At 38.4% G+C, this 24,161-nt stretch overlaps 3 protein-coding genes across 10 annotated transcripts in view; 2 read left to right on the top strand and 1 right to left on the bottom strand.

Annotated features, from left to right (window-relative positions):
* Positions 1 to 16,231, top strand: part of LOC134227726 (NADPH oxidase 4-like) — a 47,845-nt gene extending 31,614 nt beyond the window's left edge. For 6 of the 7 annotated variants that reach the window (XM_062709384.1, XM_062709383.1, XM_062709386.1 and 3 more), the window contains exons 8-12: positions 11,649 to 11,894; positions 12,018 to 12,277; positions 12,342 to 12,447; positions 15,188 to 15,363; positions 15,436 to 16,231. In XM_062709384.1, coding sequence (XP_062565368.1) covers positions 11,649 to 11,894; positions 12,018 to 12,277; positions 12,342 to 12,447; positions 15,188 to 15,363; positions 15,436 to 15,556 — 909 coding nt within the window. In that variant the 3' untranslated portion in view covers positions 15,557 to 16,231. The remainder of the gene's footprint in view (positions 1 to 11,648; positions 11,895 to 12,017; positions 12,278 to 12,341; positions 12,448 to 15,187; positions 15,364 to 15,435) is intronic. The other variant, XM_062709388.1, reaches the window with a different exon arrangement.
* A 3,107-nt stretch (positions 16,232 to 19,338) lies between these two features.
* On the bottom strand, positions 19,339 to 21,768 carry LOC134220850 (uncharacterized). 2 transcript variants are annotated; one of them, XM_062700006.1, is made up of 4 exons: positions 21,612 to 21,734; positions 21,349 to 21,540; positions 21,192 to 21,278; positions 19,339 to 20,803 (listed from the first exon to the last, which is right to left on the bottom strand). In XM_062700006.1, exons 1-4 carry the CDS (start codon positions 21,675 to 21,677, stop codon positions 20,663 to 20,665), a joined length of 486 nt encoding a protein of 161 aa, XP_062555990.1. In that variant the 5' UTR covers positions 21,678 to 21,734; the 3' UTR covers positions 19,339 to 20,662. The 2 variants fall into 2 exon arrangements, with proteins under 2 accessions (XP_062555990.1, XP_062555991.1); XM_062700007.1 differs by having other exon boundaries at positions 19,700 to 20,803; positions 21,621 to 21,768.
* Positions 21,769 to 21,994: 226 nt separating this feature from the next.
* LOC134220849 (uncharacterized) lies at positions 21,995 to 23,030 on the top strand. Its single transcript, XM_062700005.1, has 3 exons — positions 21,995 to 22,152; positions 22,224 to 22,625; positions 22,699 to 23,030. The coding sequence occupies exons 1-3, from the start codon at positions 22,081 to 22,083 to the stop codon at positions 22,837 to 22,839; spliced, it is 615 nt and encodes a 204-aa protein (XP_062555989.1). The 5' UTR covers positions 21,995 to 22,080; the 3' UTR covers positions 22,840 to 23,030.
* Positions 23,031 to 24,161: the final 1,131 nt, after the last annotated feature.

Raw genomic sequence — 24,161 nt, 5'->3', positions numbered from 1 at the left:
TCCACGGCAACATACGATGGAATCGGTTTGGCGAGTTTCATCCGGAGTACTCGAACACCATTTGGGACACCGGGAAAGAAGTCTTTCCATGTTTCTTCTCGAATGGAGAGGATTTGCCCGAATTCCTTCATCCGATGCACTAGCTGTTGGTTGCTGATTCTTGGTCGCAAGTCGTGTACCCTAACCTCAATAGTACCGTCTTCCATGGATAGTGGTATGGTGTATAGCTTTGCCTCGTGTTCCACTTGATGCTTCATGTTGTGCTCTTGGACCATGTTTTGTGCAATTTCTGGTGTTTCGGTTCCAACATACACCCGACCATTGGTGATTTGAAGATGTTTGATCCGGGATAGTTCGAAGGAAAGTTTGTGGACAATAAAGTTGGATATGTCGGCATACTTGAGTTTAACCGGGACAGCTTTGAAGTTGATAACGAACGTGCGGTCGACCGTAGAGACCATTTGAGGGCGTGGGCTGGTTCCGTTGGCGGAATTGAGCGAGTTTATATCTGATGAACGGACCGGGTCCGCAAAATTACCGGTGACAACTTCTTATATGTGCGGTGTTTCAAAAGAACGTGCACCCAGAACAAAAGCTGTTATAGAACTGATCTAAGGAATACAGCAACTGGCTGTAGATAAATAACTCGTATGGGAGACCGTCCCCATCATACAAAACCAGGAAAAAACTAAGGAATCAAAGAGCAAGTATGTTTTAATGTGCGGTATTGTGGTTTTAAATGAAATTTTCAATGGTGATTCATATTTTAGATGGCACATGGCAGAATCGACAAGATGATAAGGATCGTGTATCGTCCGAAAAAGTAGATAACCCATCATATTATGTGTGCTAACCAGTTTCATGCAGGAATCATTTATAGGGTATCTTGGCCGGAACGGCCGAAAAGATTATGGCCACGTAAGCGGAAGCGGGAAATCTGCAAACGGGTACTGATGATCAATTCGCAAAGTTGAATGATTTGGAGAAGAAGATAACCAATGCTGGTTCGACTGTTGGTGCGATGAAAGTGACCGAGAGAGAACAGATTGCTGGTACGTACGGAAATGATGCACAGTTCCATGAATTAGTGTAAAGGAGGAGCGATTTGTGGCAATGATCTCCAGGAAGAGGGCGAGAAAACTCGAGACGATGGCATTCTACACACCTAAAATGGGTGGGCACCGGAGCAGTTTACTTTCGCGCTGCAGCAAATGAACGCTGTCCCCTGCCAGGATACGAGACGTTGAACCGAGTCAACTCTACAAAGGTCACCTGGAAAGGAACTAAATTTGCTACTGTGGGACCTCAGGGAAGCGTTGCATCTCGATCCAGATGTTTATTCCGAGCAGCTTATGCACTGAAACCGATGACGACGGCAACGACAACGCCACGATGCGGGAGTACAGCGATGATTCGGTTAAACATCAAGTTTAAAAATTAGATTACGGATTCTACACATGTTACGAACGAATTATATGCCCCGCGTCATATTCCTATATGTACGTACGTTGTCGAAAGTGCATATAGACACGGTGTCCGAGCAGGGAACAAACGTAGAAAACAAGAGAATAGAATAAAAATAAAAACGATTTTGAAAACAAACCAATTTAATTTGCATTTGAATTTAACACAATCCTAACTTGAAATGAAAGCAACAGGACCTGTTATTTTGAAAGTGTAACTAGTTGAAACAAATGAAAAAACACATTTCATTTTGAGAGAAAAACTTTTATTTTGATAAGCAGTTGATTTATGCCGGAGGAAAGTTTCTGCATTGGTAAATTTAACAATTCAATACTTTCTACTGAAAATCACTAACTCATTTTCCTAACTTTACCAACGATTCTTTTATTTTTACCAACGATTTTTTTTTGTGTGTATGTAGCCTTTGATGCATTTCTGACGACGCTTCCGAAGAAATTTCGGAGAATTTCTATTGCATTCAATAAGTTCACGCTGATCCATTCCGTCGAACCCCAACGGCGTGAAGCCGTGTCGCCATCGCTGTCTAAAAATTCATCACGTTGCTGGCGATACAATTTCGATAACACCAAAATTCTAGTTCTGTATTAGAAAAAATTATTTAGCACAAATTATTAAAAAAAAACCAGTCGATTTATCACTCATAAATGTCATATATTTCGTTTTCGTCCGATGAATTTTGCGTTTATTGGTATGCTCTTAAATAATGCGAAGGAAAGTGTTTCTAAGTATCAAACCGATTGTCCCATATTCTTCAGACTCTAAGCTATAACTTAATACAAAAAAAAATGACCCCCATCAATCTTACCCATTAAACGACGCAAACAAGAATGTGTAAAGGGGAAGGCAGAACTAGTAACAAAACATCACACAAAGAAGTGGATCTTGAGCAATTGGAGCTGTATCTTAAGGACATAGTTGGAAGAGTACCACGATGGCCGCCAATATGGCACCGGACCCTCCACGGGCCAACCCCACACCTCCCGCACTCCTCTCCTACCAACATTCGAATGCATCGAACAGCGTCGAACAAAAGTTTAATATTCAAATTACTAACCTGCTCACAGCATATTTATTCACTTCCCGTGATAATGAACATGTTTATCCAAAGAGTCTTATGCATTTCGGCTCGAATAGTATCATAAATCGGCAGTTTCGTGCCAATTTATTAGCCGTTCGCGATTTGGTGGGCTTATCACTGCACTTCACTTCTTCTCAAAGGGCACTGAAAAAATCAAGTTTTCACTCACTTCTCCACACATGAGGAGCCCGAAATGTTGATGGAATGCAAATTAAACATCACTTTTCGAAATCAGTCACTTGTTCAAACCGAAAACTTAATATAAACTGCTATTTTTGCCCGAAAAAAACGATTAAAAACTGATCGCGGAGCGAATGTAAACAACGGCACCGGCAGCAGCAAACTAATAATTAGGGTGGCTCAAAAAATAATTTTGCTCCGCCACGCTCAGTCGATTGTGATTTATAATTTGGGTGTCATCCGATGGTTTAGGTTGGTTTGAATAGAGGCTTACCGTGCACAAGTTGTTTCAGGTTTGTATGACAGTTTATATGGCGAGGTTGAATGTAACATTATTCTGATTGTGGTGCTTCGTCATTGGGCCCTGGCGAGGGGGGAGGCCATATGACTGGATGAAATATTCAAGGGCTTCAGCTCCATAGACAATCCATATTGAATAGTCGTTCCAATAGTTGCTAGTCGATTTTAATCGAGGTTGCGAATCTTTAGCATGATAATTAGGCTTCTCAGAAGGCATCAGTGAAACGTGCAATTCAACAAAATACCCAGAATTTGTCTGTGATATCTATCGCACCAGGGGCAGATACTGCTAGTCTAATCTAGTCTACACTATCGCACCAGTGGCAGATGCTTCATACAAAAAGTGTGACATGGGGGTGAGTGGGGTATAAAATGCTATTTTTGCGGTAGGAGCCGTACACATATTACGTAAGCACTTATGGGGGAGGGTCGGTCAATATCTTACGATCCATATAAATAAAAAATCATTTGTATGAAAAAAATCTTACAAGGGAGGAGGGGGGGGGGTCGAGAAACCCAGAAAAATTGCTTACGTAATAAGCTTACGACCCCTTACGTAATCAATGGATCTTTCCTGCGGTGCGGTTTTCTTTCAGTAAAGTCCCTGGAATGTTGCTTTCAGCTATGTGGGTTCTCTTTTCGCCAGCGTGTGGAGGGGAGGCACTGTAGCCAGTGTAATAAAAGGTTTAGTTTCCATACTAGTTTTCATACAAACTTGAATCGGCATGCGCTCAACCACTTTTTGCTCAAATCGGTTTTTGGAGGACACTCGGAGCATGGGACGGAATCGAGTGAGCGTGGTGGTGCTGGGTCGTTTTTTGAACCACCCTAGTAATATTCTTTGTTTTTTTTAATACGACACCAATACTACTACAGTATATGACAGTTTTTATTGTACAAATACTTTCAAAGCTTTGTTTTGGTACTCAACCCACCTTCACCTTAAGCAATCAGTATTAAAAGTAAAATTCCGCCTGTGGGAGATTATAGAATGTAAAGTTGAACTGCAGTGCAGAGATCGTGGAACGTTGTGGAACACCTTCAGGTACCAAAACGTTACCAGACGGCCTGGAACAATCAGCTAGTAATATGGAGGAAGTGGCATATTCTTCTTGTGACGTTCCATGGAAATTATCAGCTTATTTCGGTATACACATTCTTGGACGATGAGTTGACGCTGGACACTGGTTTACGAGCAGGTACTGAGTGCCTCCAGTGTACAGCGAATAAGGCAAGAACTGAAGCAATTCCATTATGTCATGCTAGAAACCACCAGCTCACAAAGCATTCCACTTGTCCACTTTCTTGGAGGTTTCCATTCGCGGAACTGGCTTTCCAATTCCAAGGAAGTTCTCACATGGGCTGGAGAGAGCACACGAACTTTTGAGATATGGCTTCGGCTAGACGAGACATCTACACCTACGACGATACAAGCGAGGGAATGCCGCAAAGATGATTATTTTTCGGAAAAAGTTGCAGCTATTTATTTTCAAGCTCTTACCTGTTTGTTGACAGACAAACAATGATTTTTTCGCCTACTTTATCTACTGCATTTACGTTGAAATTACTTTGGTAATTTGATCAAATTTTCCTTGACCCTTTTCCTTGAGATCTCCATACTAAGCTTAAGAGTGAAATCAGGAGTGATTCAGTTTCATTCCAAATTTTCGACCACTATTCTAGTTTGAATCTGGAGCCAAATAGAACAAACTCGCTGGTTTCCCCAGCAGTGTTCTATTCATGTTTTTCAAATTTTCAATTAAATGAAATCATCATGTTGGCGCCAAGAAAGGCGCCGTAATTGCAAAGTGGATTGATCCGTAGATAAAATGACGCAATCATACACCAAAACAATTGGAAAATATTTGAATCTCGTGATTCAATCGTGGTTCAAATCTGCAGAAAATAGAACGGAGCGTTATACCAGTTTTATTTTTTTGACATTTGACTGGTATAAAAAATGAATCTAGAACAGCAGCTGGGAAAATGAATGTTTCAGATTCATATTCAAACTGACAGCCCCGAACGATTTGAATCACTGCTAATTTTACCCATTTTTTTTTTATATTTCCCCAGTAAATTCACCAACCTTTTGTATATACAAACCTTGTGGATCCCAAAACGAATCGATTAAAGAAAAAATCTCGCTAATCGGTCAACCCGTTCACGAGTGAAAAAGTCAGAAAGGAAATCTCAACTCATTTTAATTATGCAGATAACACAGAGAAACTGACGTCTCACTTAGAACAAAATGCAATCAAAATCATCATCAAGGAATCATTATCGCCCAATTCTAAATTCACTGTATTTGGACAAGCGGCAACCAGATGGCGGTAGTGCGTAAACGTTAAACACAAGCAATATCGATGGTAGCGCCATCAGTGGCTGATTGACCACCTACAAAAAATTGAATCCACCGTTAAAAAAGTGAACGATGGAACATCCCAGCCAACACAAAATCGCATATGCTAGCGAATTAGTGTACAAGGTGGAGGCGATATAGGCGCATTCCTCCATTTGACTGCGTGCAAAATGCACGTATATGGCCTCCACTTTGTATACTTATTCGCTATGATATACGATCTTGTGTTTGCTGGGATGTGTTGAGTGAGACGTCTGTTTCCCTGTCCTTTTGAATTTTGTCCATAACTTTGGTTCTAGTTGGTATTATGTCTACATTTTTATACCAATGGAAAGCTAGACGTACAACCTTACTGTTACAGAAGAAATTGGTGTGATTTCATCGATTTGAAACATTTTGTTGTCAATTTCGCAAATTGGGAATTATTGGACATTTCAGTTTTGTGGTCCGGTTGTGGGCACCCTTGAAAATTCGGCTAATAATGAAGAATGACAAATGAAATCCACCAAGTTTCAAAGAAAAAGAGTATTTTATTAGTTTTAATTGTCATGAAACAATAAAAAAACTAGATTAATCCACCTAGCAGTGATGATGCCTTTCTCATGCATTGAAGAGGGTAACGAAAACAATCACTTAAGAAAGGTCAAGAATAGCACTTTAGGAAGTTGGATTTAACTTTTTCCATCAATTTACATATATTGAATTCATTTATATACATATAAGCAAAACATTTTTTTTTAATTTTGGATTTTTCTTCTCAATGAGGGGTCCCTATGAAATAAATGATAATTTGTCAACAACTTCGGAAGGAAATGTCTAAAAGGTCCAATTTTAAGGTGATTATACAATCAAGCCAAGTGGTGAATTTCAAATTCACCACACGGTTTTCTACTCATATTATCAAAAGTTCAAATCTAGCGTAATAATTTTGGTACAATGCTAAAATAAAGTCGATTGTTTAGCATATGTAAGCAAACGATCTACGGAAGTTTCAACCCCATTGGCGTTTTGGTTCTCTCTATTCGTGCTCTTGAAAAATCCCTAGGAAAAACACGTGGTTTCCAAGATGGCCAATTTGTGCCCTTGTTGTATAACCACCTTAAATGGCAAACAATAAGACTGAATTCCTCGTCGAATGCAACTTGTTGCATGTAAATCGGTCAACGCTGAGTTCCAAAAAGCGTCCAATCTTCTTCTTCTTCTATATACATAAAAATGAATTTCTGTCTGTCTGAACCTTATAGACTCCGAAACTACTGAACCGATCGGCGTGAAAATTTGTATGTAGAGGTTTTTGGGGCCGGGGAAGGTTCTTGAGATGGTTCGAGACCCATTCCTCTTTTGGAAAGGGGGGCTCCCATACAAATGAAACGGAAATTTCTACATAACTCGAGAACTAATCAGAGAATAAATCAATTTTAGGCGAAACGAAGTTTGTAGGGTCTGCTAGTAAATAATAAAGCTTATTATTACAATAAATTATGACTGAATAATTCGAAGAAAGTGCATAAAAATAAGATTGTTGATAAATTCAGTGATATTGAATGATTTGTCAATAAAAAGAGGGTGCCCATAACCGAACCAATAACGGTGCTCAACACCGAATTTAGCAGCGTTTCAGGAAAGTGATGAAAAAAAAAATCGAGCTGAAATTTTGATGGCAATCGTTATTGAACCACAAAATAGACAAAATTTTCCGTATGAATACGCATTAGAACTCACTTTTTCAATTCAATCACACCATTTTATTATGCACAAAACATCGTGTTTCGATAGCAAATGAATGACAAATGTCAGAATAACAGTGTCTGTTTTCTGTCAAAAGATACCTGGGGATGCCCCCAACCGAACGGTGGCCACAACCGAACCATCTCCTCTAATAATATCAGATAGTAGGCAGAGTTCTTACACTAAAAACAAAACTACCCAAAAGTGGGTTGTTTTCACTCAAATCCGTAGTTTGGGCCAATAACCCAAATTTGAGTAAAATGATTTTTCTTGGACTACACTCAGAAATAGACCAAATCTGTTATAACATACAAACAAATAATTTTTCATATTTTCAAAGTTTATACTAAGCTAGAGTAAAAAAGTAATCTATGCAAGATTAAATCGTTACACGGCGAGGATACGGAGGTTATACTAATCGAGTATAAACTGCACGTACATAAACGAACGTGGGGTCAACCAGGAGAAACGAAATTAGCATAGATTTTCCTTATAGAGTGTAGGTAGTTTTGCCTTATAGATAATAGAATCTATAGATGAGCGAAAGCATGGCTGAGCCGGTTTTTTTGACCGTGCACTCTCGCATACGACGTCACAGCCCTTAACATTTCCATTAAAATCGTGACGTCATGCTCGTTTGGAGACACGTTTGACAGTTCGTTTGGAGACAGAGGATTTATCTCCGCTCATCTATATATTCCACTAACTATAGTTTGCCGTTAATCACGTGTAAACAATTTACCCAAAGCCGAGTTTAATTTATCCAAAGTAGACCTTAATCAACCCAAAATTGAGAATATTGAATTTACTCAAATTTGGGTTATTGGGCTGAGCAACCCCGGTGACGTGCTCTAGTTTTGACAACAATCATGGGAATAAAAGGGAAGACTACCCTAATTTAGGTAATTTTTTCTGTGATGTTCTCAACAGTGCGTATATTGAACTCAAATTATGGGTTGATTTATCTGTCCGTGTACTGTTCATGCAAAATACCAATACAAAAATAGAATAAATTTTATTATCGGCTTTCTTTAGTAGTGCGTTATGCATCATAACCACCTGTTAACAGCATTGTTAACATTTTGGGAAAAAAAATCTTCGAGAGTATCGAGAGTTACGTGGCAGCCAATAAATTTGTAATACAGTTTTTATTTTTCTAAACTTCTTCAATGTAAATATGGTTAATATTTGGAAAGTAATTGAATCATATAATAGGATTTTCGTTAGCATGTCCCTGGTAAGCGTGCTATTGCCTATTGGGAGTATCTAGAACACACTCTCATTTTCAGTGTGGTATTATCTTATACACGGATAAAAATTAAAAAGCTAAAAAGATTAAATTCTAATCTAAAACCATATTCGGTCCATCCACTCATTGCTTTGTATAATTCTACGATAAGCCTATGAATGAATACCATAAATTTAATCATTGGAAGGATTATTCCTTTTTTATCTCATAATGATTGAAGTTAATTAATTTAGTCAGTAGATTTTTATCCCAAAACAAAAAAACGTAAAAAAAAAACAAAAACAAAAAGTGAGCTCCTTTAAGTATGATGGCTTTGAACGAGGGTGATGATGGTTCGATTTTTCTCAGCCTTATCGCGGGATCATATGGGAAAAAACATTGTAATTTTTGGATTACCAAGGAGAACAACACATATTTTTCCAAGTCGATTGCCAATGCCGAAAAGATCAGCCAAGAAAGACAACAAAACCCGCACACGAATATGCCGTTTTTTTCGGCTTGAAAAAAAAACATGTGTCGTTCCCCTTGGGGATTGCTTTGTCGTTTCGGTGCAACTCCAGAACAAGTGCGAAATATTAGTTTCTGAAACTGACTGGAACCACCTGAAAAAAAAATCTGAAGAAATTTGGCACCGATTCGACCTACTTTGATGTGCGACAAATGTATAATGAATATTTTTCTCAAGTCTCAAGAGTAGCAATGCGAGCTTGTTAATCATTTAAAAGTTTATATTTCAGAAAATAATAGCAATGCTTAAATAGGAACCCAGGCTTTATTATTGTGTATCCGGAATAAATTTATACCGCTTTTTATACCGAAGTTGGATTTTTCTCCAGATTCAGGCAACTTTCCCAACTTCGGAAGTAGTGCGCTGGATTCCACTAAAGATGCGCTGAACAACGCATCCATTAGTTTGACAGATAAAACTTCGGAATAAAGTTCGGTTCGGAAGTCCGGACTTCCGAATTCTAAGTTGGTGCTACGCCGACAATAATAATCCTTGCAACAATTAAAATTTGAAAAAGCATAAAAAGGAATAAATATTAAGCTAATTAGCTTTTTTCATTTTATCCGTGTATGCAACCAATTAGAATCCACACGGAAGAAAAAAAGTACCCAAAATTGAGTATTTTTAAGCTTACTTTTGAGTTATTTTTTCTCTTCTCTTTCATCCACTCTTTTTTTGTTGTCAAAAACAAAAGAGCCAAACAATCCAACGACGCCAGTTCAATAAGGGAAGCCAATTTTGAGTTTTATTACCTGAGGTCGAAATTGAGTGAATTAAACTTACATTTGGGTAAATAAATTTTCCGTTGGGTACTTTTTTAACATGGGAGTAAAGGCAAACTACTTCGACCCTACTTACTCAATTTTGGGTTCCCGTATGGATGTTCGAGGTTGGGTGAATTAAACTCACTATTGGGTAGTTTATTTCTTCCGTGCACGCTTAATAAGATGTTTTGATTTTCTCGCGACCAATTATTTTTTTCAATTTTCTTGAAAATTCTTCATATAGATCTTCAAAGGTTTTCATATCAACCGTCGATAGCGTTCTTTTATCGATCTTTTCCAAAATATCGATATCAATCGATATCACCAAAAGTTGTTCATTTTTACAATTCTACTTTATCGACCTGTCAAAATTTCAAACAAAAACAAAAAATGGGTTCTTCAGAGGTTTGCTATCACATTTTTTTAATTTATTTGCTTAATCGGGAATCGAACCTGAATAAATGATTATGTTATAAATTTGCTCAGAGAACCTAACCACTAGCCCAATATGAAGTGATGATTGTAAGCAGTTAAATTGCATTAACATGTTAAAGCCTTAAAATTTTCATTTGCATATTACTTGCCTATAGGAGAATTATTTCCCACTTAACACCATGTTCATATTCATCTTATTTGCTTCAATGCGAACATAAAATGTCAACTGCGGTTAATTTGTTCGTGAATTGGAGCTATAATATGGCTTTTAAGGTAGCCATGCATTTTTGCATATGCGATGTTTTCGGGATTTGGGCACGGAAAATCAAAATCCCGGCCCCATTTAAAATGCACGGGGATCAAAATCCGACGGAAAATTTTCCCGAGGTGTAAGGCAGCCTTTAGAAATGAAATCCGAATGTCATTTCATTCAACATTCGTTCATTTTTGGGAAAATTTCTATATCTTAATTTTTGGAATGTAAACAAACCGCAAATTATCATTCGATGTTTTGGTATCCAACGATATGAATCGATAAATTGAAAAGCGATATTCGACAGTAAAATTCGTTGTCAAAATATATCATAACGTTGAGATCGTACATTATCAGAAATCTGATAACGATTCATGAATATTCATATCGTTTTAGCGATTAATTTGATGGTAAAGATGTAGCGATGTTCATCTTTGGAATACATAGAAAGAACTAAGATAGAAATACAAAGTAGGAAATGGACGAGCCTGGAATTGAACCCACGACCTCCTGCTTATAAGGCAGAAGCGGTAGCCACTAGACCACCGAGCTCATCATAATTTTCATGAACTGTGATAACGATTTATTAAGATTTGTTTTACTAATACGCTGGTTTAAATGAGATATTGTGGACATTCATCGTCGTTTTTTTGCTGTTTGGCGTCAAAACCAAAAGTAACCAAGCCGGCTGCTGAAATAATTCTGGTTGGTAAATCCAAACAAATTCGCTGTTCGCGGTACCTTCACTCAACTACTGGTGGTTACTCTCAGGTGGTTGCCATCGCTCAAATAGAGTTGTGAAGAGGTTATTAGAATTTTTTTATTCATACTAAGGCCGGAGTAACCTGTACACTACATAGTTTCTCCTTTCCGCTCGATCCAGGGGCCTCATTGCGCATCTCCTTTTGACAGATCTTTCGTATGACAGTTTGTATGGTTTGCTTGTTTCAAGTCGAGATGCTCAATGCCACTCCAGGTTTCCATTTTTTTAATCAATTTTAGACATTCTATCGCGATTCTATCGCTGGGTTGCTGCAGGCAATGTACCATGTAGGCTTCCATACCAATGGCGACAGAATCGCAGTCGCCAAGCGATATAATCGCGTCGCGATTCTATCGCTTGGCGACAGCGATTCTGTCGCCGTTGGTATGGAAGCGTAAATAGAACATTTTCTGCAGTGACTCATCGATAGAATCACGGCGACTAGTTGTCGCCGTCGCGGCGATGAAATCACTTAGGTCTGGGGGAGCCTTAACAAATATAAATGCACGAAACAATAATACCTAAACTGTTGTCTTTCAACAGGCTTGGATTTGGCCTTTGATCGGGCTATCTATTTATATTCTCGACATATTTTTTCGACACGTCACGGCACACTCGGAACGACAAAAAGTGTGTACCCTGCAGTCACATGTGTTACCGGCACAAGGAATACATCTTCGGCTAAGATTCACGAGCAATAAGCGGATCCTGATATCTGCTGGCCAGTACATCCTCTTACAGTGTCCGGCAATTTCCGCCATCGAATGGCATCCGTTTACAGTTGTAGATGTATGTTGAATGATTTCTAGTGCTTAGTATGCATCTGGAAAGGAACACAAATGCTGCTAATGAACCGTTTTCCCGATGTATACAAAGCTTAAATACAAGTTGAGCAATCATCTTATTTTACAGTTCCCCACTGCAATTCACAATACGGTTTCACTATCTATAGCCGTACGAGGCGATTGGACTCAACAACTGTATGACTTAGTATCAATAAAAGAACGTCTTAAACAAAACTGTGCCGGAGTGGACGCACTTGGGAAGCTACATTTTTTGGTAGATGGGCCATATCCCTCTGCAATGACCGGCATGCTGAAGTGCAAGAGAATCGTCTACATAGGTGCTGGAGTCGGTATAACACCATTTGCCGGACTAATTCGACATCATTTGTATAGCACAAGACAATTGTTAGACTGTATGCAACAAACTAATTTTTTTGTGTTTCTATTTTAGGAATGTTAATACTGTTCGACCTTCAAGAATGCATCTTATTTGGATTGTACAAAAAGTCGAAATGTTCACATGGTTTGCAATTGAGCTAAGTAAACTACAAGAAAGGGTATGCCATTTGTCAAACGGTTCTATAACATTCCTCAGAAAACTTCCCAGAAAGCCATTTCCCAGAATGTACCGTTTCCCAGAAAAAATAATAGGGGAACAGACGGCTTTGGCAGGTTTTGTTCTATTATTGGCAGGGGGGTTTTTGTCGACCGAATTTTATGAAATTTGGCCACAATATTCTTTGATATGCAAAGAATGTTTGGGCCAAATTTGAGCATAATCAGTCATAAAAAACCCCCCTGCCAATAATAGAACAAAACCTGCCAAAGCCGTCTGTTCCCCTATATGAATGAAAATGATTTTTTTTTGTATATTTTGGGTATATCATTTCAGATGGAGAACTTCATAAGGGGTCGTTCAAAATGATGCCACAGGTTTTTGGGGGGGGGGGTCTATGATTTTGTGACAGTATATGTACTAGGTATACAAAAAAGCGTGACAGAGGGGGGAGGGGGTCTAGAAATCCCAAAAAGTAGTGGACGTCATATTTTAATCGTCCCTAAGGCATAATGCTGTTTGTCATAAAATCATTTGGATGTGCAAGGGTCATTTAGCATTGTTAGAAACTAGATACATATTCAACCGGCCTTCTGGTGTAATGCCCAAAAACAGGAAGAGCGAATAGCTTTTTATGTTCAAGCAACCATTTGTCTAGAATAAGGAAACAAATAGGGACCCACGCAAGGAGGCTTATTATCCTTTTGAAAAGTGCGTTTTCCCGGAATAAGACATATGAGTCTATAACTCCTTCGTGTTATGCACAGAGCTGGCATTTCCTCACACACTGTGCACAATGAGGAGATTTTAATACACATCACAGAGAGTGTTTTGGAATACAAACATAATTCGCTTTTGAAAATTAGTTAACTAATGTCTCAGTTAGAAAGGACGAGGTTTTAATAAAGTTTGGCGCTCCATGCTAAATTGGCGAATAAAGTTTGAATAAAAAAGATTAAGAAGAAGAAGAAGATGCTAAAAGATGATATTTGAAAGGAATGGCACGGGAAAGCAGACGGTTAAATTTTGAAAACGCTTCTCGAAAATTCTAGAAGCAATTTAGATAAATGCGGTTAGCAGTATTTTTTTTATATTATATAAAAACACATAATTTCGATTTTGAATTTCATTTTGTGATATTGCACTGATGTCTAGAATTTGTGAGAAGAGTTTTATAAATTTCACCGAGTACTTTCCCGTGCCATTTTTTTTTCTAATATCTTTCGGCTTCTTCTTCTTCATGCAACTTTTTTCGCCTGGAGACGGAAGGGGAATGAATTATTGGCAGGGGCTGATTTTCTACTCGCCGCTATCACATCCAGGCGCTATCGTATATGCGCAAAATAGCCAGCATGAGTTATCCGCCAGCAATTTGTATGGCGAAAGACATCTAACGCGGGTTTTCTCAACAGCAGGAGCTTTTCACGAAAATCTATTTGGTACCAGTTATGTAGGAAGGTGTCTGCTACTACGCCTACCAAGTATTTTTTCGATTAAGTTGCTTATTTTCGAGATATTAAACCTTAGATGCTTTTCGCCATACTGATTTCCGAAAGTACACTCAAAGCAGGCGATTCATTGAAACTGTTTATTTTTAGCTTGGCGTAAATCATAGATCTTTTCTAAAACTATTTTACACAGAATTGTGCAAAATTAACAGTGTTTTTCAATGAAATTATGTGAAAACTTTCATACAATTGCTTCTTAATAGTTTGGCCCACAGACATCCCAAAAGCCAGCAAAAACAAAAATATCTTATTACGCATAAATAGTATAAACAGCTTCGTTTAACTTTCTTTGACAATGTTTATTTTCATTCTGTTTGATTCACCGTTTTGTCAAATCTCATTGAGGAACACAGTGTGTTTATTTCATCATTTATCCTCAACTCTTCGTGTCTGTCAAATGCATTCGATGCAGAGTAGAAACACAAAGAGGACTCACTGCGTTGTGGAAGAGAAAGAATGAGCGATAAGCGAAACTCACTCTCTGCGGTCTTTTTGAGGAGTGCAAAAGACACGCACATTTCAACTACTCTGAGGAATATGCCAGCCCTGGTTATGCAAGCGTTTTCCAGGAATAAGGCCCACTAATAAAATATTCATTCGCTTTACGCATTAGCCCGGAATAATGCAATCAAGTAGATTATTCCTTCTTTTGAAGCACACGTTTGCCCGAAAAAAAAAGGAAAATGGCTAAATAATCCCTTCTTGAAAAGCACAAATTTGACCGAAATAAAGTAAATTAAGGCAAACAAGTAGATGATGCCTTCTTTGGAAACATGCACGGACTGTTCCTTCTGCGTGCTCTACGCATTTGACTGGAATAAGGCGAAAGATCAGATGACTCCTTCTTTAAAAAGAATTGCTCGGCATAAGACGAAGCGTAAATAGATGCTTCTGGAGAAACACGCCTTTTCTCAAACTGAATCGAAAGAGTATAAATTGTTTTTTTGTTTAAGCAAGCGTTTGGTGTTCTTGTATTGTAGATTCTATTCCTGTTTGAGGGAAGTTCGCTTGTACCATTCCAGAACATTCATGCCTTTCAGTGTCAACGGCGTGAATGGAACTAGGCCCATTTTTTAAATTAAAGGATTGTTTTAAATATAAGTAACAAATTTTGTAAGAGAATAATTCATTCTGGGAAATAGATTTCTGAGGAATATTATAGAATCTTGTCAAATATATATATATATGATTTTGAAATTGGAAGAACTTCTAGCGTTTATACATAAATTTCAGTTTTGGAAGCAGAACAAACCAGACCGATTTACGTTGAAGCTGTACTTAACTCGTAATTATAATAATAATATAATAGATGAATATTTTGATGAGCATCCAACACTGAAAGCACGTATCAATAGAGGTCGCCCGAAGTGGGATGATATATTTGCAGATTTAGCATCGTTATATCCTAGGTAAGAAGATTTTTTAATTTTTTTAATTTTTTTATAAATATATCACTCTTTATTTTTGTGTAATATTTTCAGAAAATCGGTGAATGTTTTCAGCTGTGGTCCCAAAGGTATGACCAAAGAGCTTAAAACAGTTTGCAGCAAATATCGGAAAAACTCATGCAAATTTACCCACATTAGCGAAGGATTTGGTTAACACCGGACATTTAGTTATCTGTTTTATTTAATTATTGTGTGCAATAAGAGAACTTTTATTAGAACATGATATTCATATTTAGATTTTTTGTTATATATACAATGCCAATTAAGCGCATCTTTAGTAATGTTACAGTTATAGTTACATTTATTTCCCAAGTTTTACATTTTATAACTGTCAAAGATATAAAACACGAAATGCATCTGCAGTAGCAGTTATAAACTGCACATGTTTTATACTGGAAAACGAAAAAATAATCTTCCGAGGCCAATTCAAATGTCAAAATGTTATGATGTCGATGAAATAGTATTTTTTGTAGCTGATGACGTCATCTTGTATTGTTTTGAATGAAATAAAACTCGAGTAAATTCTGTTGCAAATTCGTGCAAAAATACAACTGAGCAGTATTCCAGTTATAAATTTCCCGACGAAACTGTTCGAATTTTTAAAACTATAACGTCTGTTGAAGATGGCATTTTTACAGTTTCAATTTCATTTCCTAACTCCCATACGATTTATAACTCTACTAAAGATGCCCTAAATGCAATTAAATAATTCTCTAACGTATAATATATATGCATGTACGCATATCTTCTTTTCAACCACACGCTCCATTTTGCTGAAACTTTGGACAACGTTATTTAGTGGTGGCTCGCATTAAATAAACAAATAAAATTTCGGAAACCAAAAATTGACACGTATGGAACTCCCGATTAGATTTTTACTCTTTCACCTTCTTCTTTTTCTGAGCCCCACACACGCTCCGACATGTTGTACAACTTTGAGCCCGCCCCCAGCAAATTTGGTTCGGTCAGAGTAAAGTCGGACCGTCTGTGGGCAAGCGGAGTCAAATGTACAACCAAGTTGCATTGTGTGTAGTGTTGTTGTACAACACTGTTGCTTTCAACTCTTCTGGTTTTCACTTTCAATATCCAGGAGCATAAAGAGAGTTTTTGCCTTTCCGTAGAAAGCCCAGAAACCCACACCACACACATAACGACATACTGACCAGTACAAAGTTTTACACAACTTCGCGACATAAGCTGAATGTCTGTTCTCTGTGCCTTGAGTACGAAAATGGTATTGTAACCCTCACACGGACCATTTTGGCCACTGGGTGGTCCCCTGGAAGATCTGGAACATTCACAGAAATGATCAATTCGAAAATTTCATCGTAAAGCACCGGGATTTTTTTTAGAACCATTTCTACTGAAATAGACATTTAGGTTGTGAACCACACATGGATCATTGTGTCCACCGTGTGGTCCCCTCGAAGAATCGGAATACTCGTAAAAATAGTCTATTGGTAAATTTCATCGTACTTTAAAACCTATTGTTAATGTATGGAATTGATGTTGTGACCCACTCACTGACCATTTTGGCTTACGGGTGTGTCCTATGGATAATCCGAAACATCCGTAAAAATGAACAGTGCATAAAGTTCATCGTGGAATTTCGGTTTTTTTTAGAACTATACCTTGTCGAAACCTGAGTTTAGAATTGATGTTGTGGGCCACACACAGACCATTGTGGCCACCAACTGGACTACAGGAAGATACGGAACATGCGTAAAAATGGTCAATTCTTTAATTTCATCGTAGAGTGCCGAGATTTTTTAAGACCCATTTGTTGTCGAGTCCTGAGTATAGAATTGATGTTGTGACCAACACACGGTCCATTGTAGCCACCGGGTGGACCCATGGAAGATCCGGAACATTCGCAAAAATGGTCAATTCGTAAATTTCATTTTATTGGCACCCTAAAGGAAGGGAATCGTACCAAATGAAAACACATGTCTTCAGCTGTAGTTTGACAGGAAGGAATTTTATCAAGGCTAATTAAACATTAACTGACATTTGTGCAAGTGTTGCTTCATTGCTTCTGCGTGGCAACTCCGATACTCCTCCTCAACGGTGCTTTTCTAGCCCACACTGCATCCATATTTTTAAAGACGAACTCGAGGGAGTTGTTTAGTCAGCAGGTCGCCCAGCATCTCTTTGGTCGGACAATACAGATAATTGATGACTCCAGTCTGCTTCATATTTCTGGCAAAATATAATTTTGTCACAATAAGTTTGGTCCGATTGCTGAACTTCTCCGAATTCAGCATTTTGAGGCAGCTTTGATTGTCTTCATGCATGCCCCAGTAACATTTTAGTTTCATAACGGGTTTAAAGCATTCTTGTACAGTAAATAAGTGTCTTCAAGAGCGTTATAAAACTAAAAATGTTACTTGGGTGATAACGGTTGGTCCTTTTCTCCTCGGTCTTCAGTAGCCGTTGCTGTCAGTGAGCTTCCTGTGGAGCTTGCGAAAGCGCAACAAACTCTGCCTCGGCTGTGGAGAATGAGACACACGTTCATACAGTAGTTGTCCTAGTACTGCTTGATGTCCGGAAGAGGAATGGAATTTTCTTTTGCTTACCGTATCCAGTGTCCAAAGGAATGACCGACAGTTAAATATCTTCCAGTCCAACAGACTACACCACTCTGTCGATGTACTTGTTTGACTTAGGTAAAAGCACAGAGAACAGACTTTAAAGCTGTACTCGCTATGTTGTCATAAGTTTTTACTGTTCATTTTCAAATAATTTTGAAATGTCGTCGTTATCCCGTGCATAATCACTGCCACTGTGCGCTAGTGTTGTTTTGCATGCAAGAGTATACCAGCGCCATTGGGTTGTCAAAATGATTTTGCAAGTTGCAATGTCGACATCGATGGCGTTGAGGTTCGGTTGATTGTTTTCACATGTTTCGTAAGAAATTTTTTTGAGCATCCATGTCTGTTCTTGTTCTGCAGACTTGTACAGCTTCATCTCGCACCACTTCAATGCTCAGGTAATGTCGGACATCCCCAAGGCAACTGATTTCAAAGTTTCGATTGAGCGTTGCCTCCAAGGTTTTGATGATCCGGCCATCTTCGCTTGCTACAATCAGGCCATCAACGTAAACGAGAACATAACATCACCTTTCTCTGAACTGCCTTCAATACAAGCAATAATCTGCATAACACTATTGGAAACCAGCTAGTTTGAAGGCGATGATTTCACGAGCGGGCATCCTGCCTTCAAACCATAAAGGCTTTTCTCCCGTTAGCAGATCTTGCTCTCCATACCAGCAAGTGCAAATCCAGTGAGCTGTCTCATAAAAATCTCATTCTCAAGGTTGTCGTGGAGAAAGGCCGTCTTCAAATCGTACTGCTTGACCATCATTTTTCGTTTCGCCGCAATAGACATCAGGGTCCGGAACGTAGTTTGACCTCATCGTAGTCGGTTCCATAGCGTTGGCTAAAACCTTGAGCTACTAACCGCGCCTTGTACCGGATTACTTCGCCGTTCTGGTCCCGTTTCATCTTAAATATCAATTTACAGCCAACCTTCGGAAAGGTCAAACAGGTTCCAAGTGTCTTTAGGATTGATTGTGTCTATCTCCTCTAACATCGCCTTCTTCCACTGGTTGCTTTGGGAACTGGACATTGCTTCTTTGAAACTCTTCGACAGGTCATCTGGTTGATCTTTATTCGGTAGCTCTGCATCCACTGAATTCTCCCATTCATCGTCGTCATCGTATTGGACTTCATCTGGTTCGGTGGATTCAATGTTCGCTGCATCCCTGAGCGAAAACCCAACTCTGCTATTTTAGCTTCGTCTAATGGTTAGTAGGTATCCAGGAATTTGACAGCGCGACTCACGACTGTTTTTTTCCCGAGCCTGTGACAAGCGCGGTGTCATCATCATCAATAAACATAGCCCGTTGTCATCATTGAAAAGCAATATGAAAAAATATTAGTGCCCGGGACATCCTGGCTACGATCTGCCGATGGACTAAACAATAGGATGTCAGTAGCCTGGTTCTTCCGCTTTTTGGATCCAGCAAACGATACAGTTTTGAAACATCACTGTATCCAACGAACTTGAGCTTTACTGCTTTGCTGTGCTAGATTGTGTAGGTCGGTTCAAATTAGCCCATCAACGATGTGAGAAGCTCTTGTTTACAAAAGCAGTTTCGCCCTTTTGAAATGTTTGTGCCGATTTACTGGCCCTCTTGTTTTCTAATTTCCAGTCCATGCAGTGCCCTATAGCGCATGTTTGTGCAATAATAGGATGATCGATTGTTAGCAAGGGTAATGTAATGTGATAATGCGATAATCGCAATGCAAATGAACAAGGATGTCCGATTCAAGGATAACCTAGCTAGAAAAATGATGAGCCATTGTATGATAAACTGCAAATTATGATTTATATTTTTATTCAAAAAGGATTCAATTTTAATTCAGGAAGTGTGAATGCATTTCAGATATTCTTATGATATGCACACAGACAAACAGACGTAACACTGATGAAATTCCCATCGACCATGAGCCCCACGCTCGTTTTAAATTCAAATACTATAAGTTTCACAGTCAGCGGCGCGCGCATCGGTTACCTTTGTATTTGACATCTCACACTAGTGCCTTCTGTTGACATTGTCGTACTAAACTTTTTTTCGTGCAACATGCACGTGAGGTGGTGGTGAAGTAACTGGACGATGGATTTGTTGTTCTAGCTGTTACGTCTGTGTGTCTGTGATATGTGGTTGCAATCATGCTGGGCTTATTTTATACGACTATAACTTTGGAACGCATACGTTCTTAAAACGGGCTATAGGAGTTACAATAAAGCTGTCACCTTCCAGCTCCCGGATCCAAGATTCTTGCAATTATAATAACAAAATGGTTGCACGAATATTGTATCCCTAATGCCACTGCCAGAGACTGGAAATTTGATTAGATATTATTGCGGAGTTTTGGCTTTCCTCGATTCTTTACCAAATAATGGAACAGAACTCCTGTTAGAAATAGGGTTTCGGATGGTATTCTCAGCAAGATCCAATTCCCGGCACAGGCTTAAAAACCAAGGATAGAAACATTATTTTGCCAAAGTTGCTCCGTTATCGACAATATACAATGCTGCTAGTTGAAATTGAACTATAAGATCTAATTACGGCTTAAGAGAGGCGTGCCGTAGCGCAATAGCCTGCCGGAAATACCTGCCGATACCCTACCTGTCGTTACCGTTTTATTGCATTCAGTTTAAAAAATGTATTGACCTACAAATCTGCACAAGTGTCCTAAAACTCCAGTGTGTTGTCAATGTTCTGAACAACCTTTTTCAAAAGCAATACCATCTCACAACTAGATATTTCGCCTGCTTTAAGATATCCTCGTACTCTTCGTTCGAAAAAAGTTATTTTTGTCAAAGACATTTTCAGCTGTAAAAAAAAAGAAAATAGCATAAGTTCATCAAGCTACGTACGATTTTATATTGAGGGTCTGTCTCATTTCCCGAGTTAAACGCAAATGTGACAGTTCAATAATCATCGAATAACGCTGATCGCAGAGCAAGATTACTTTTGACTGGTGTCGAATATTTTTTATATTTGTCTTAGGGCCAATTTCTGTACCTCCGCTTAGTGCTTAAACCAGGTTTAATCGTATGGGTAAGCACCGCTTAAAAGTTAAGCGGAAGTGAAGAAATTTGCCCTTATTGGTCTTGCTGGGTAGCACCAGCTATTCTTATTACCAGATGATTTCTTAATTTTCGAACAGTTACTTTTAAGTTTAATTCGCGAAATGAGACAGATCTTAAAATTCTCTAACCTCACATAAAGAAGCTGCTTGCATTGTTTTCTTATTATGTACATGATCGTAATGATCTTTACATGCGTCATACTTGTTGAAAAAATACTGGAAATAGTGTAATACATTTGTTTTCAGTATTTATACAACTTTTTTCCTAAAATTCAATTCCACTTACTCCACAGCATTCAATCTCCTTACTCTTGTTATCTTTTTCCGGCAGCGTACTAAATCTTAAAAGAAGCTCTAAAACCATTTCCCTTAAATTGTTCAATGTGAACATAAATAGACTCCGATACAGCTCTTTGTGCAGTACGATGGAATCATAAGCATAAAGAAATGCTCGTATTGCCTTGATCAGCTCGTTAAGCTAGCAAATGATGTAATGAAATCGAAACACATTTAGTAAGTTTGTCAATTATAAAAATTAAAAAACGAAACCATATCCACCATATCGGATTGAGCAGGGCTGGGAGGATGAAGCGTCACAACCATTTTCTCGTACATTAGTCAAGTGAGTCGACTGAACTTAACGCCAACAGAAACTTCGCGGAACTAACGAACGACATCGATGTCCATTTGCTTCCGTTATGTGCATCTATTTCGGATTGTGTAATGCACAGCAATTTTATTAGCTGATCATTCTGGTAGACATTCTCATGCCTGTACAGAACAAACACTAATCAATGTTAGCAACATTTTAACGAATTCAATAGACAAATGGGAAACATATGCGACATAGGTATAGGTCTACAACGGCGTCTCAAGTATTTTTTACACATCCTGTAAACAACTTTATACATAATTAAACTAATCGTCAGTATTAAGAGCGCATATATTTAAATCTGCTCATCACATCGATCGGTTCATCTCACAATCTAGGCAGTTTTCATCTACAGTGCATTTCATCATGTTGACTATGAAAGACTTCTTGTTGCGCCCGTCATTTGAGTCGACTCAAGAAGCTCAAGAATGGGAAAAAGTATACGAGTCTCAACAAATTTATCAGTCATGTAAGTTAACTAGATATCCACTATGTTTTACATCTTGCAGCTCCAGAAAACAGTCCAGCACTCAAAACAATTCAACACAGATTTCGATCACATCGTTCTGCACAAGGACCTTTTCGGAACATTCTTCTCCTACTACCTGCTGGAGATACGACTCAGGATAATCCAGATTTTGTCCGAATTCACTAAGATCGAATGGCGCGAGCCAAAACCGGACAACGAACCAGACCAGTTCAGCGGTTTTGGTGCACCTCAACCGATAAAAAAGCAACCACAGGAAGAGAAAGAACTTCACATCCCTGAATACGGCATCCTAGTGAGAGGGTACAAAGAAAAGCTCCCGTTGGATTGTTGTGGACAGCAGTTCAAGACATTGAATATGCTGCGAATGCATTATCACGCGGAGCACGAAAAGCACTATTTGTTTGAGGCAAACACGTGCGAGGTTAGTAGTGGCAGTATCTTGAAGGACACTTAATGACGGCTTAACCATTTACTTTACTGGCGCGTATTTTTAGATGAAAGCATCAATACTGAAGATGTGTATCTTCCGACACGAGCTAGACGAATTCGTTCGAAGTGGGATCAGCTGCAACGGGGCATTGAGTTTTTATTTACTGAAAATTTTAAGGAAAATCATTCCTGTAATAAGGTATTAAATCTTTCGATAAAGGCAGTTCGCTAGAAAGAAGAATTTAAGATTTTATTATTTAATAATATTGAAAATTTTACTGTTAATTCTATATCTATATAAATATGCAATAATACAAATAATAATAATCGAAATGAACTCGAAATGACACCAATAAATATTTGTAAAAACTACTATGAGGTAAAAGTACACCAATAATCTTTTAATTCTTTGTCTTTCTTGTAAAAACATTCCATTTAGCAGCGGCGATGGCGTCTTTTTCGTGTATCATCTTCTCAATGCATAAAAATGAGTTTGCATCCTTACAATCAACCCTCTTTTTAAGTCACTTATTGGGGGACGTAAACCAAATTTAACGTAAAATGATTTTTTGCTAAAATTTCTAGTTTTTTTTAATACAAATGACGGCTTTGGCAGGTTTTGTTCTATTATTGTCAGGGGTTTTTTTATGACTGATTATGCTCATATTTGGCCCAAACATTCTTTGCATATCAAAGAATATTGTGGCCAAATTTCATAAAATTCGGTCGACAAAAACCCCCCTGCCAATAATAGAACAAAACCTGCCAAAGCCGTCTGTTCCCCTATTTCATTTAATTTATAGATCGTTGGATACTTTAAACACATTCACTTGCGACTTACATTAGGTATTGTAAGATCTCTCCAAATCCAGGCATATGAGATGTTATAAGATCTCCAAATTGTTCTGGAGTTTGTATCAAATGGTCTACCGAATCAACCATGGAAGCATGGTGTCCCCAGCCTCGATGTCAACCCAATTTTGTCCTCCGATTATTCGTCACTTGCGTCTTCAATTCTTGCATATCGATTAAAACGCATTGCAACAATTTAAGAAAAAAAAATCTATACTGTCCCGCCCAGCCTGTTACTGGGGGGGCATGGAGTGCGATCCTCTCGTTTAATAAACAATGTGCACTCGCTTGACTGTGGATATACAATAGTAAAGCACATGTGGAGATTGGGCAAATCAAGCATCCGAAAGATATTCAATTTGCAAAAAAGAGAGCTAACCGCGGTGGATGTTGGTACTCGGATTCTGATGGCTTTTCCGCAAACGTGACCTTTAAGTGGTCTTGTTGTGTAGGGGTTATCACGCCTATCTAGAGAGTAGGAGGTTGAGGGTTCGAGTCCCTCCAAGACACGTGGATTCTTTTTCGCAAATTTCATATCAATTTGTCCATTTCGAAACATATGCTGTGCATATGCACAGCCAAGATATTTAACAAAAAAATGGTTTTCGTACGGCCGAGTTGCCGAATAATATGCAATTAATTGTAAAAAAATCTGTATCCTAATTTTTCCAAGGGA

This window comes from Armigeres subalbatus, chromosome 3 (genome assembly GCF_024139115.2).
Source record: "Armigeres subalbatus isolate Guangzhou_Male chromosome 3, GZ_Asu_2, whole genome shotgun sequence".
Taxonomy (NCBI): Eukaryota; Metazoa; Arthropoda; class Insecta; order Diptera; family Culicidae; genus Armigeres; species Armigeres subalbatus.
The sequence above is the reverse complement of the archived record's forward strand: the minus strand, read 5'-3'. Positions and strand labels throughout refer to the sequence as shown.

What these genes read in the sequence shown, in the direction of transcription:
- LOC134220850 (XM_062700006.1), bottom strand. Translation starts at nt 21,677, where the DNA reads ATGTACGAGAAAATGGTTGTGACGCTTCATCCTCCCAGCCCTGCTCAA. An exon ending in AATCCGATATGGTGGATATG is followed by an intron (nt 21,541 to 21,611) that starts GTTTCGTTTTTT and finishes ATCATTTGCTAG; the next exon opens with CTTAACGAGCTGATCAAGGC. An exon ending in AGGAGATTGAATGCTGTGGA is followed by an intron (nt 21,279 to 21,348) that starts GTAAGTGGAATT and finishes CACTATTTCCAG; the next exon opens with TATTTTTTCAACAAGTATGA.
- LOC134220849 (XM_062700005.1), top strand. Translation starts at nt 22,081, where the DNA reads ATGTTGACTATGAAAGACTTCTTGTTGCGCCCGTCATTTGAGTCGACT. An exon ending in AAGCTCAAGAATGGGAAAAA is followed by an intron (nt 22,153 to 22,223) that starts GTATACGAGTCT and finishes TACATCTTGCAG; the next exon opens with CTCCAGAAAACAGTCCAGCA. An exon ending in TTGAGGCAAACACGTGCGAG is followed by an intron (nt 22,626 to 22,698) that starts GTTAGTAGTGGC and finishes GCGTATTTTTAG; the next exon opens with ATGAAAGCATCAATACTGAA.